Here is a 13246-nt window from a genome sequence, read left to right as displayed (position 1 = left end):
TAGTTTGTGTATCAACATTTTAAATAGCTTATTGGAATTTAAATTTTATATACCGTTGTCTATTAGTTTAGTAACTACTTTCAAGTTTACATGAATAAAATAAGTTGAATACTAATTTATATTTTGCATTCAATTGCTAATAAACAAAATAAACAAAATAAAAAAGATAATGACACCGTATAAATACAGGACACAACTAGTGCAAAGAATATACTTCAACGGTCACAACACTGCTAGGTATGCTCTGTGGGTTGATTGGGATAATCTCTCCGAGTATGCCCGGTTTGCTTGCATAATCCACACTGTTTCTCTTGGCGCTTAGCCTTATCCATCTCATTACAAAATCTCGTGAAAATTGGTCTTCTGGTTACTTTCCTACGCATGGCGGGATTAGGACGCAACCATGTCTTATACCACTCTGGGCATAGCTTCTTATCTGGTATCAGGGAAAAACTCTTGAACATAGCATCTTGCGTGTACACCGGATGAACATATGTCTTGCACTAGACACTTGTGACGGCACAAATAGCAAGTGCATGACGACATGAAAAATGAAGTGATTGGAAAAGACCACAGTCATACGTGTTTGCACTCAACTGAACACGAAATGAACCTTGAGACCAACCCTCAAAAGGCTCTAACTCCTCCACCATAAACACTATGGCCCTTCTGTCGCAATGCGTAACACGTATATTGGAGATTCACTCCCTGTTCTTCTCAACAGCAGCTATCAGCTACTGAGAAAATTGATTATCTCCTGCCAGTTGTGCCTGTGCCTCTCTGTCTTTCCTGACGAACAATTATTGGAACCTCTTGTAAGTGCATATAACGATGGCTGAAATCAATAAATAATGCGTACCATTCAGAACTTCATTCATGCACTCGGAAAGGTTTGTTGTCATGTACCTAAACTTGCAATCACTATCACAATGTTGAAACCAAATTTTCTTGTTGAATCTACCGGCCCAGTCTGCCATCTCACGCGATAAACCTCTCAAAGCATCCATGTACCACTCGTACCTAGAGATGGCAACGGGTCCCCAATGTCCCCGTCCCTCGCCCCCAATATCTATCCTTGTCCCCGCCCCGTCACCTTGACGGGTAACAGGGACCCCGTATCTGCCGGTGACCTGGGTATCCGCGAATTTTTCTAAAAATTAATAAAAATTGAAAAAAATAGAAAACATTTAAGATAATCCTCAATTGTCATTACAAGCATAATATTCATAGTCTTTAAAGACTTAAATAGCAATAACAACAAACATAAACATCCAAACATATCTATAAACATGCAAATATTACATAAACAACCAACCATATCCAGAAATAACCAAACAAAGTTCATCACATTGTAAAAACAATTCTCAAATCTCAATCCTCCTTTCATCTCGTAATGGTAGAGATGGTAGATTCTGACTTACTTGAATCCTACATTGAAAAGAAAACAAGTTAAAGTTAAAATCATATAATAACTCAATAAGTCAATAACATAAAAACAGTGTGTTATATATAATTTAATAGTTTACTTATATCAACATCTCCTTCAATATTATGAATTGTGCAGCACTCAAATCCTATGTTAGTTGTGGTACCAAGTTCATGCCAAGTTTACTTATTTCAAGGACATTCATTGTCTTCGATCTCTCATCATTGTAGAGCTTCAAAATGTCACTCTTTAAAATGTTGCGAGTAATCACCTTAAAGAGAGGTTGCAAAGCATTGCAAAATCGTTGAAAGCCAATGTGGTCCACAATAGATAGTGGATACTCGTGAAGACAAACCATAATAGATAACTCTTTCCTTGCATTTTCTTGGTCAAATGTATATGCACCAACCACAATTGTTTTCCCACTAGTTATTGGAGTTGTCTTCATCATACATTGTCTTATATCTCTAGTTGTGGGAAGCTTGCACATTTTGAAGTGATCACGCAAGTGCGAAGTTCCTTGTTTTGGGTCACCAAGTAGCTTCGATTTGCAATAATTGCATTCAACCTTCAATTTTCCCTTGATTTCGACAATCTTGAAGTGATTCCACACTTCAGAGGTCAACTTCCTCTTTCGAACATCACTTGTAGAGTTTGTTGTTCCTTCATTGGTAGTTGTCGTATCAGTTGGAGGTTCTTGAAGTTGAGATTGAGGAGCTTCTTGAGTAGTTTGAACATTAGTGGCTATAGGTTCTTCCGATGGAATACTTTTCTCAAGAGTATTACTCAATGCATTAGAAGAAGACATTTTCTAAAATCACATAAACATATAAATTTGAGAATCAGAATAAAAAATATAAATCATAACAAATCCTTCCGCATCAAAGTAAATAATAAAAATTTAAGAATCATATAAATCAGAATCAACAATTTAACATCAGAAAATCAAAATCAAAGTAAAATAATAAACATTTCAGAATAAGAAAAACCAGACTCAATAACTCAGCTTTAAAAGTATAAATTATACTTAACTTAACTCACAGAAATAACCATAAGAATCAGAATCAACAATTTAACATCAGAAATCAAAATCAAAGTAAAATTCTAAACATCTTAGAATCATAGAAACTAGAGTCAATAACTCAGCTTTAAAAATATAAATTATACTTAACCTAACTCATAGAAATAATCATAGGAATCAGAAAATCAAAATCAAAGTAAAATTATAAACATTTCAGAATCATAGAACCAGACTCAATAACTCAGCATTACAAATCCTTCAAAATCAAAGTATGTAATAAAAAATTTCAAAATCATAGGAATCAGAATCAACAATTTAACACATCAGAATCATAGGAATCAGAATTAGAAACTAAACAAATCCTTCAAAATCAAAGCAAACAATGAAAATTTAAGAGTTCTGTCACTTACCCGACAAAGAAGAGGCGACGACCAACGACCACGAGAAGACGCGAAGAGGCGTTCAGATGACGTGGATGACGACGAGAGGACGCGACCAGAACCAGATGACGCCGACGAACACGCCTCAGCGGGAAGAAGCAACGATGGTAAAGACGACGGGCTCCCTGCTGCGGTATGCCGGTGTGCGTGACGTGACACCGATAGGACTGAGATCCACAGTGCGTGAGAGACTGAGAGGTGGCGGTGACGAAGATAGACTGAGGGGATGGGTGATTGGGAGGTATCGGTGACGGATTGAGCTAGTGGGAGCCTGGGAGGTGGTCGTCCATGTGTGGTTCAGAGGATCAGGTTTGAGGCTTCAGAGGATCGGGTTTGAGGCTTCAGAGTTCAGGTCTGATGAGGGATTTAGGGTTTGTGAATTGAAGGAAAAACGATTAGGATTACGTAGTCTCAAACTCAACAATTGCAAATGCCACAAGAAGGATATTACTATTACCGTCTTATGTCACTCCAATTAGCAACACACAACCATATTTGCCATATAAATGGGTGCCATCGACAGAGACAAAGGGCTTGCAATGCTTGAAAGCCTCCACACAGGCATGAAAAGCCCAGAATACCTTATCAAATTGGCTGCAATCATGTAACACCAAGTGCCCATCATAGTACGGTATGGACCTGAAATTACATATTGTTCCGGGACAACAAATCCGTAATACTTGCAGCAACTTTGGCACCTTATTATATGACTCCTTTCAATCACCGTATATTTGCACAATTTTCTTTTTCTTTACCATCCAGACCTTTCTGTATGAGGGTTTGGAGTGATAGTTTTGCCTATAGAACATGGATAGTGACTGATAGGTTGGACTGTATGAATGCTAGGATGATACTACAAATGAGGTTGTTGTCCAACTGTCGATGGTCTTGGGACATGGTAGGGGCTAAACAGGTGTGTGCACCTCTAAATTTACGCACCTTCCTAATGAAATAAAATATATATGGTGGGCATTTATAACCAAAATAATAATGATAAATAAGAATATACACCACAATTAAACTTGATCTCACCAATATCCGAGATTTTGTCGGAGAGCAACACAAAGACTCCAAGGACATTCTGCTGCAAATTGAGTGCAATGCACATGGTACTTTAATCGATCCGACTCCATGACTCGATACTCAGTACTTCTCCAAATGCTATAATTCTTCACACCCTGCATTACTGTCTCTCTACTTTTGAATCTGTGACCAATGCAAAACTCCACACCACTGTCTGTGTTATAATCTTCCCCACCCATATTGAAAAATAGAGTTTTCTCGTACATCACATCCAAATCCAATGTATGATACTGACTGGGTACAACTGATAAGGCCGGAATTGGTTGCGGGACAGGCAGAAGATACCGAATTGAAGTATTGACCGAAGTCTCTCGTACAAACTCCTTCTCATGATCATCCTCAGAAGAACCCCCTATCGTTGCTATTAGCAACATACTCTTCATCGGACTCCTCACCATCCACATCCAATTCTACCGTTGGACTAGCACAGTCCAACGGTGATAGTGCAAGGGGTGGGTTATTCTGGACATCACCAACATCACCAACTTCCGCAAAAGTTTCATTACTTGTTCCTCCATGATTCTCCCGTGGATATCAAACATGAGGTGCACATCGTCATCGCCATGGAGTCAAAATAGACGAAACCGAAAAACTCCATTTTTCATTGGTGTTAGCAACCTATACCCAACTCTTCCAACCTCTTTTGTGCTGGTAGCACTGATGTTCGTCAATATTAGATTCTTTAGCTCAGACAAAGAATTTACTCTCCGAATATTCAATAGAATAGAACTATCACACTCAAATATCACTCCAATGCAAAGTTATAAAAATCAAATCGGACCGACCAATTCAACCAAAAAACTAAACCTCTATCCGGTTCGATTTGATGTTATGACCGTTTAAGGTAACAAACCAATCAAAACCCTCTTGAACTGATCAAAATAAGTGCAAATCATAGCTAAACCGATCAAACTCGTTTTGGTCCGGTCAACTGCAGCTAGTTTGCAAAAATGCTAAAAGCAAGATTCAAACTTAGAAACTCAACACTGCTTGCACATAATTCCACCAATAGGCCAACTATCTTCCTACTACATAATGTGTTTATAATTATATATAATCAATATCTAGTGCAACTTACATTACAATATAATTCTATATAAATTCTATATCTTCTTACTTTTAATATGTTGATATATTTGTTCATATAATATAATATATATAAACTTATATTATATTATATATAATTTTTAAATCAAATTTAATTTATATCAAATATTAATTTTATATTTCAATAATAATATTGTATTTTTAATTTTTATTATTAATATTTTTGTTTTATTATAATTTTAAATATATATTTACATATTAAAATGTTAGTAAATATATGTATTTTAAATTTTAATTTTATGTTTTTTGTTATTTTATATTTTTTATTTACGTACGACCAGTTTTATCGGTTCAACTAGTAATTTTTCAGTTGAACCAATAAATCAGTGAACCAGTAATTTGACCGGTTTAATCATCGGTTCAGTTTTGACAACTATGCCCTACTGTCACTATTTTTCATATGACAATTGAAATACACACTTACAATCACATATCCACTGTCACTAGATATTTTTGCTTAATCTTTAGAAGAAAAATGAAGAAGAAGAAGTGAAATGTTTATAGAGAATACAAATTGTTGCAGATCCTTTTATAAGTACAAATAAATATAGATGAATATAAGTACAATATAACTATTTTTGTACTTAAAATTTAGATGAATATAATTAACATTAATGATTTAATTTAACCTAATACAAATAAATATACTCCTATTTTTGTACTCTTATGGTTAATTAGGAATACTATCTAATTAATTTTTAATTTATTTTTAAAAAATATAAGTACAATAATACGAATATATTTGTATTGAATTGAGTTAAATCGTTAATTTAAATTATAGACATCTAAATTTTAAATTAAAAATTTTGTAATTTTAAATTATTTGAATAAAATTAGATGAAATAAAAACATAAAAATCAAATCAACACAACATTATCCAAAATATTGTATCGATGTATCAAATTCTAAATTAGTTTTGCACAAATCTTAGATGCATTTAAAATTTTAAATGGTTGATTTTTTAATTTAAAAACTTTCGTTAATTTTTTAATTTACAAATTTTATGTTGTTAATTTTTAAAAAAAATATGAATATAATAATACAAATATATTTATTTGTATTGGATTTTTTTTGGTGAAAGGGTAACAAATAAAAAAAAAACACGAGAAAGACTAAGCTAAATCACTATGCAGAATTTGCATTAGGTTCCCTGGTGGTTGAAGCCAAGACTAATCGTCAATGTTTCCAACAGCACCTTGTTTTTGCCAAAGTGTCCGCAATCCTATTAGCTTCTCTAGGAGCCAGAGAAAACCAAATAGAAATACCACTTCGTATATTTATGTCAAACACGTTTTGCAAGAAGACGAGACTCACTATGAGACAGAGGAAGATTCCACTGATTGACAAGCGTATATGCCTCCATGATCTAACGCCAATAAGAGACCACATCATATCGCTCACACTTCAGATCGAACTATCGAAGCACATTCACATCCGAGACCTTCCCAGCGCTGCTAACTCCCCAACGACCTTCGTCATCCCACATCACACAACCAGAATCAAAGAAGACACTCCCATCACAATTCACCTTATAGAAACCATGTTCTGGCCGAACCCACTGATAAGTAACCAGCGCCCCGGAGTGGTGGAGTGTAGAGCTGGAAGTGAGCTGAGCCGAGCTGGACCAAGTTCAAACTCGCCTCACTAAAATTGAGCTTGACTCACGGCTCGACTCATTAACAATCGAATCTATTTCTTAAGCTCAAACTCAGCTCACCGAAAATTCACGAGCTAGTTCGAGCTCACGAACTGGCTCAAATAATAAGAACATAATCTATAATTCTATATCAATAAATTATAACTTATATATTTTAAAAAATATTTAAAAAGATCAATTTTATATATTATTTATCTATCAATAAGTTATAAATTTTTTATTTATGTCCTACATCAAAATTAGGGCAATTTACGTATTTAAATAAAATGTATGAATCCTTTACCCAAATGTGCAAAACAGATAGTTTTTACGTACTTGTGCAAATTTCGTTATTATGTAAACCGTGGGAGCCAACCACGGTTTCTCATTTGTACATAAACCGTGGCTGGTAGAGACGGTTTATGTGTTGAATGAAAATGAGCATAAACCGTGAGAGCCTACACGGTTTACGATTGCATGTAAATCTTCATAAAACCTTGCTACCAGCATCGGTTTATGAAGGAGTGGGAATTGACATAAACCCTTGTAGCTTACAACGGTTTATGAGGAGTAAACATCTATATATATGTGGGTGAGATTCAAGCTGCATGAGAGCCATCATTATCATAATGGCAAGTGAGGAGGAGAGTGTTCTTATCCTATTGCTAAATTTTAATTTTCTACTTTAAATAAAAAAATTAAATAATATAGTAACATGCATAAAGAATAAAGTTGGTAAAAAGTAAATAAAGATAGAATATTGATGACTAAAAATCCATTGGTGAAACGTAGAAGCTCAAAATTGTAGCTTCTTGTAAACGTGATTTTGAAAACAAAATCACTTTTACGTTCATAAATCAAAAGTTTGTCAAACAAAAAATTGAAGCTTTCAAAAATAGTAAACGTGCTTCTTATCTTGTAACGCTTTTGCCAAACATACCTAGTTGTACATATTCTGGGTACAACCATGTTTTTTTTTAAACTGTCATATTCAGGGTACACAGTCTATTTCGAGTGTAACTGTATTTTTTTTAAACGGTCATATCCGGGATACACAGTCTCTGGTTTGTGTACTTAATGGTTTTTTTTTGTCTCTGTACCGGGATGTGTATAGGTAGTTAAAATCTAAATTTATCTACACATTACAATTTTCAATAAATATTATATTTTATTAATTTAAATAAAAAAAGCCTGTGTTTTTTCAAAGTGGCACTTAGGAAAATAATGTAACTAGCATACTTTAATTATTCCGAAACTATGTCTTTTTTTTTAATGTTCAATATATGAATATAATAAACAGTTTCCTATATCAGTTTCTATTTGCATTATGAAAAATACATTAGCTTTATAAACTTGATATGACAAAAGTTAAAGATGCAAAATAGAAAACTTTGTAAACTACAGAAGCTAGTACACTTGAAGTTAATTGTTCATAACATAGAGTATAAGATCTGAGTTATATATATATAAGTATTCAGAATCGAGCATATACTTAAAACATATATACCACCTAGGTCACTAAGGGGATGTTTGCAAGTTAGAATTTTCCAGGGGAAAAGAGGGGGAGAAGGGCTTTTATTGTTAAGTGAAGTGCCCTTTTTATTGTTCAAAGCATTCCAATTTCCCTCCAAAACTCCAACTTGCACACATAACCCCCAAGGCGAATATTCATGCAGAATCATACCTTGATTCATTGCTTTAACGTGGCAATGTTCATCCAAGAGCCACTTGGACCATATGCTATTGGATCATAGCTGAACAGGGATGCACTGAACAGAAACCAATGACAAGCCACCATGTGTAAGCTTATAGCCACAAAAAGAAAAACATGTTCATGTTACTCTAGGAGTAGTACAAGTTTGGAAATAGCTTTCATTAAAGTAACCATGGCAGGTACCAGATGAAATCAGGTGGCAATCAATTTGATCAATTGATATCACATAATAATAAGATGAGGAAATTGCAAATAATAATTTGAAAGAAACTGAAAACTTGCCAAGTTTATGACTTAGGAGTAGCTAAAACCTCTTCAGCTTTCAATTTCTACTGCAGTTGCTACAAGTACCTTTAGTTTTAAGGTTTCTCCAGAAAAACTGCTACTTTAATTCTGCAGACAACTTGACTATGTTACTTTCAGTTGATATATGTGACTACTGGTAATATCCACTAATTATTTCTCTTGCAGGGTTTTCCTACTCCAGAACTAAATTACCACCCCAAGGTTGTTCACTGATAAGACATAACCTTTCAACCATTAACTAGGACTCAGCATGTAACAAGTTGTGTGTGTATGTGCGAAGGACACAGCAGTGATCATTTAATTTGCAACACATGATAGCGAGACATGCATCAACATGTAACAGATATCATAATTGGATATGCAGAAATTAAAGTTTAAGGAAACCAATGAAATATTCGCATATCACGTGAATCCATTATAGCCGCAGGACTCTCAGCATGAACCTTTCTGCAAATACAGATATATGAGGCTCACAGGTGACCTGAAATGGAAGAGTGCAAAACTCCACAAGTCTATGGAAGTGTTGTCTCATCCACATTAGAAAAGCCAGCCCTGTCCAGAGCTGCAGAGCAAGAGAAAGGTGGCAAGCAACAATATCATCTGGAGAATCTGGAAGCATCATGTATATGCCTCCTACTCAGCCCTGGAAAATGCAGGGGAAGCATTACTAATATCTCAAATGATATTGTTTCTACTTCCAACATATGGAGTTAAAAGAGACAAATAAGTATTGCACATGTCTCATTATGTTCTTTAAGACTTTAGAAAGCCTAATTGAGGAGGTCCAAAATTCATGCAAAACAATCTATCAAACTCACTTTGTATGAAAAAGAAAACATACAATAATATGTCCCATAAAGCATACCATTCATTGAGATTGCTAAATAAAAATCTTTAAAGATAATACTTAATTTAAAATTCAGAATGGTGTAATGGTTGCAGAACAAAAATTAAGATTGTAAGTGAAAAAATTGACAAGAATTACTTATTCATGAAGTTTAGCATATACATTCACATTAAACTACACCCCTAAGTAATAAAACATAAATGTAGGACATACTTCATCTTGCTTGTTACAGTTGAATGAGGCTAAAGAACAAACTGTCATGAAACTCACTGAAAAAGAAGTATAAAGTTGGATTAGAAAGTTTGTGTCATCTGAAAGGAAGACTGTTTTCAGAAGAAATCAAATTTTTTAGTTCCACTAAATGTTCATCATTTGATATGTGGAGCGAAAGACGGAGGTTTGTCATCAATGCTTCTTGTTCCCAACTTAAGGGTCCCGATGCATGTAACGCCTCTATTGTACAACGATACGCATCCAATTCTAACCTATGGATTTCTGCTGCCAATTCTTCTTGTGTAGGAGGTGAACAATTTCCTTCGTCATATTCCCTCTGGCAAACAGATTCAGCATCACTAAATGGACTATCCACATCTTCAAAAGGGCCTGAAGGTACACGAAATTGCAATTTATAGGAATTCCTGCTAGTGATACTACAACTACCAACAGAGCATGTAATGCTATCAGCATCATTTGATTCAGTGTTTTCTCCAAATGAACAACCAACAGCTCCAGTTAGTTTCCTCCGCTCAATGTCCATACCATACATCCCAATTTTTTTGTTTACAAAAGCAGGTAAACATTCTTCAATGATCACATCTCTTGGAATGCCAACACCATGTACCTTTTTGAGAGGTGTGGATGGATTTCTAACCCTTACTCTGTGACATCTGTCTTCATTCTCAATTGCTCTAAACTTCGGGGGAGGCTCAGCGTATGCCTCAACTTGTGAATGGCTCCTCCGTTTCAATGTTTTGAAAGAAACAAGACGGGAGTCGAAAAAGCCTATATCTTTCTTTTCAGAGTGATAATCATTTGAAGCTGACAATTTTGTCTTTGTATTTGTCTTCTGAATTTGGGAACTAGAAATTAAACTCTGTCTTGGAATGAGTGTATTATCACGTTTTCCTTTCCTGCAGCTGGCAGAACCCTGTAGAGAAAGAAGGAAAGATAATTATTTAACCATAAAACAAGATAGAGAATTCAGAAACAATGTTAGAAAGTAAAACTCAACAGTAACTAACACGAAAAGAAAAGAGGGGAACCAAGAAACTGGCAACCTTGAAATAACAAGTTAAACAATCTAACGAAATAGCCAGTTCTCTAAAATTGGATTAGTTACTTTCTATCAAACAGAATATACTGAATAAATGCAACTTCAAAAGCCCATCAAAGTCAAAAACCAACCACATATATACAACATATGATGCTTGGCAATTGCTAAAGAAGGACAACCGAAACAAGAGATCCATAAGTGAAAATACATGTACCTTTCCAACCAAAATCCACTTGTCATCTTGCCAAGATTGTCTCACCCGGATTTCAAACTTGTTCGCTAGAAATTCCATAGAAGATCCAAGAAGCCTGACCGAAACATACTTGTTCCCCCAATCCTTCAAAACTGTAGCCATCTTCCAGGAATAGTTCCGGAAGACCTCAACAACATCACCTGGATTCCAATTCTCTGCTAGTTCAAGCTCAGGCGGACATGGCCTTATCGCCTTCCTAGATACCCGCTCCACAATCGCGTCACTAGCAGCACCGTGATATCCATTGTACCTAACAGTGTAACTGTGGCCATTCCCACATATGATCTCAGCACAGAGCCAGGAGCCAGAAGGCACCTCAGCTTTGCTCAACACTTCCACCTTAGTTCCTTTCTTGAATCTCATAATTGCTACTATATTGCTGAAAAATTCAAACCTGAACACCTGTTGAGAAGCAAGGAAACATCTGTAAACTTTTTTGCATATTCTCAGCTATTTAGGAAAAAAAATAATGAGAAGAATAATAAAAGAAACACATTGTCAACATGTAGAAGCCATATAATGATAATGATCTTAGCAATAATAAATGTATCTAATAAGCTTACCGAAGAGAAACCAGATTTTACAGGTAACAAAAATTACAAAACATTACTTTGAAACTCTTGAATTGAATTAATTTAGATCTTGACTTGTAAGACCAGGAAAAAACAAAAATTAGAGGCAATCATAAAGCATAATATTCTTTTACACAAAAATAAGTTAAATATCCCAACTTCTAGCAAGTTAATAATGTTCAAAGTATAAAACGAATACATAACAGCAAAATTTCAAAATAAAAACGCCGATACACACACATACCAATCAGTGACGACAAAGTGCTATTGATCATAACAATAACGAACGCAATTAAACAAATTCATCACTTTTCTTCAAATGCTGAACACGATCGACTGTGCTTCACGGCACTGATTCGCTGAGTTTCAAGGTTCTTTCTTTTGTTTTAGTTTTTTTTTAATATTTTCTATTTTTTTTTTATAAAAAAATTTTGTTTGCTTTTTTGTATGGATTATATTCATTATGTGAAATGAATAGTACAAGGAGAAAAATAGAATAATAAAAAATCAAGCTCATTATTACTAAATCAGGTAATAATAGAAACAGAGAGAAGAATTCTGACTCTGTTTCTTCCCAAATTTCTCAGAATCCGAGCCAAAAAGACAAAAAGAAGCAACACCAACAGAAACATTGAAATTAGAAGCTCATTGACAAAATTACAGAAAATAAATAAACAAACATTAAAAAATGAAAATAAAAAAGAATAATGGAAAGTGAATTAGTATAGATTATGAGATTGAAAGGGAGGGAGCTGGAAAATCGTGAGAAGGAGGAGAAGAAGAAGAAGAAGAAAATTCACTGACCTCGTTGTTGTTGTTGTTCCGATTCAGAAGACGATCTTTCCGTCTCTCTGATTTTTCACTCTCTTCCTTCTCTTTGTTGTTGTGATTGCGGTTGTTGTAGCAATTTTTATTTTTCCCCTTTTGTTTTTATTTGAGTAATTATTTATTATTATATCATATATATCACATATAATCATATTCCTTGTGTGTGTTGTCTCTTGCTAATTTTGTTTAAATTGAAATTTGAAATTAAATTAAATTAAAAAAAGAAGAAGCATAATTTACAAAGGTGAATTATCTTTGCGGAGCTGCCAACTGCCCAAGAATAGCTTGTTGAGGTGGGAAATAACAAATAACTGTTGCATCCTTCTTATATTATTAATTTGTAAACATTCCTTGTTCCTTCTGTCTCTTCTTTTTCTTGCTTCTGTATTGCTTCAAAAATGGACATATGCATAAACTTGCTTAATCTAAAGAAAAAAAAATTAGAATAAGGAGCCATTCACATAAAAATACTTATTTTTAATAATTAAAATTTAATCTATATAATCGATCAAATTGTATTATTTTTGTCAAAATTAGATTAAATAAATCAATTTAATAAAAAATTGATAAATTAAATTTTGAACCAATCTAAATTAATAATTTTTTATATAAAAATAATTACAATACTCTTGTTATAGAAAATGACTTTTTATATATATATATATATATATATATATATATATATATATATATATATATATATATTTTAAAAAACTCTAAATCATATCCTTTCTCTTTTC

At 34.0% G+C, this 13246-nt stretch overlaps 2 protein-coding genes across 7 annotated transcripts; both read right to left on the bottom strand.

Annotated features, from left to right (window-relative positions):
* Positions 1-1167: 1167 nt before the first annotated feature.
* LOC112708011 (zinc finger BED domain-containing protein RICESLEEPER 3-like) lies at positions 1168-9376 on the bottom strand. Of its 2 annotated transcripts, none has more exons than XM_072202215.1 (3): positions 8398-9376; positions 1698-2237; positions 1168-1428 (listed from the first exon to the last, which is right to left on the bottom strand). In XM_072202215.1, exons 2-3 carry the CDS (start codon positions 2232-2234, stop codon positions 1384-1386), a joined length of 582 nt encoding a protein of 193 aa, XP_072058316.1. In that variant the 5' UTR covers positions 2235-2237; positions 8398-9376; the 3' UTR covers positions 1168-1383. The 2 variants fall into 2 exon arrangements, with proteins under 2 accessions (XP_072058316.1, XP_025615901.1); XM_025760116.3 differs by lacking the exon at positions 8398-9376 and adding an exon at positions 2858-6178.
* On the bottom strand, positions 8086-12931 carry LOC112707987 (uncharacterized). Of its 5 annotated transcripts, XR_011865212.1 has the most exons (6): positions 12483-12931; positions 11068-11508; positions 10066-10727; positions 9794-9849; positions 8710-9376; positions 8086-8482 (listed from the first exon to the last, which is right to left on the bottom strand). XR_011865212.1 is itself a non-coding variant. In XM_025760069.3 (5 exons), the coding sequence occupies exons 2-4, from the start codon at positions 11467-11469 to the stop codon at positions 9807-9809; spliced, it is 1107 nt and encodes a 368-aa protein (XP_025615854.1). In that variant the 5' UTR covers positions 11470-11508; positions 12483-12931; the 3' UTR covers positions 8086-9376; positions 9794-9806. The 5 variants fall into 5 exon arrangements, 3 of the variants coding, with proteins under 3 accessions (XP_025615854.1, XP_025615861.1, XP_025615844.1); XM_025760069.3 differs by having other exon boundaries at positions 8086-9376; XM_025760076.3 differs by lacking the exon at positions 9794-9849 and having other exon boundaries at positions 8086-9376.
* Positions 12932-13246: the final 315 nt, after the last annotated feature.

Source organism: Arachis hypogaea, chromosome 1 (assembly GCF_003086295.3).
Source record: "Arachis hypogaea cultivar Tifrunner chromosome 1, arahy.Tifrunner.gnm2.J5K5, whole genome shotgun sequence".
Taxonomy (NCBI): Eukaryota; Viridiplantae; Streptophyta; class Magnoliopsida; order Fabales; family Fabaceae; genus Arachis; species Arachis hypogaea.
The sequence above is the reverse complement of the archived record's forward strand: the minus strand, read 5'-3'. Positions and strand labels throughout refer to the sequence as shown.

Excerpts from the sequence above, each read along its gene's own strand:
- LOC112708011 (XM_072202215.1), bottom strand. The coding sequence starts at position 2,234 with ATGTCTTCTTCTAATGCATTGAGTAATACTCTTGAGAAAAGTATTCCA. Across the intron at positions 1,429-1,697 it reads CTTTGCAACCTCTCTTTAAG|GATTCAAGTAAGTCAGAATC; the intron begins GTGATTACTCGC and ends TTTTCAATGTAG.
- LOC112707987 (XM_025760059.3), bottom strand. The coding sequence starts at position 11,469 with ATGAGATTCAAGAAAGGAACTAAGGTGGAAGTGTTGAGCAAAGCTGAG. Across the intron at positions 10,728-11,067 it reads AGTGGATTTTGGTTGGAAAG|GGTTCTGCCAGCTGCAGGAA; the intron begins GTACATGTATTT and ends CTTTCTCTACAG.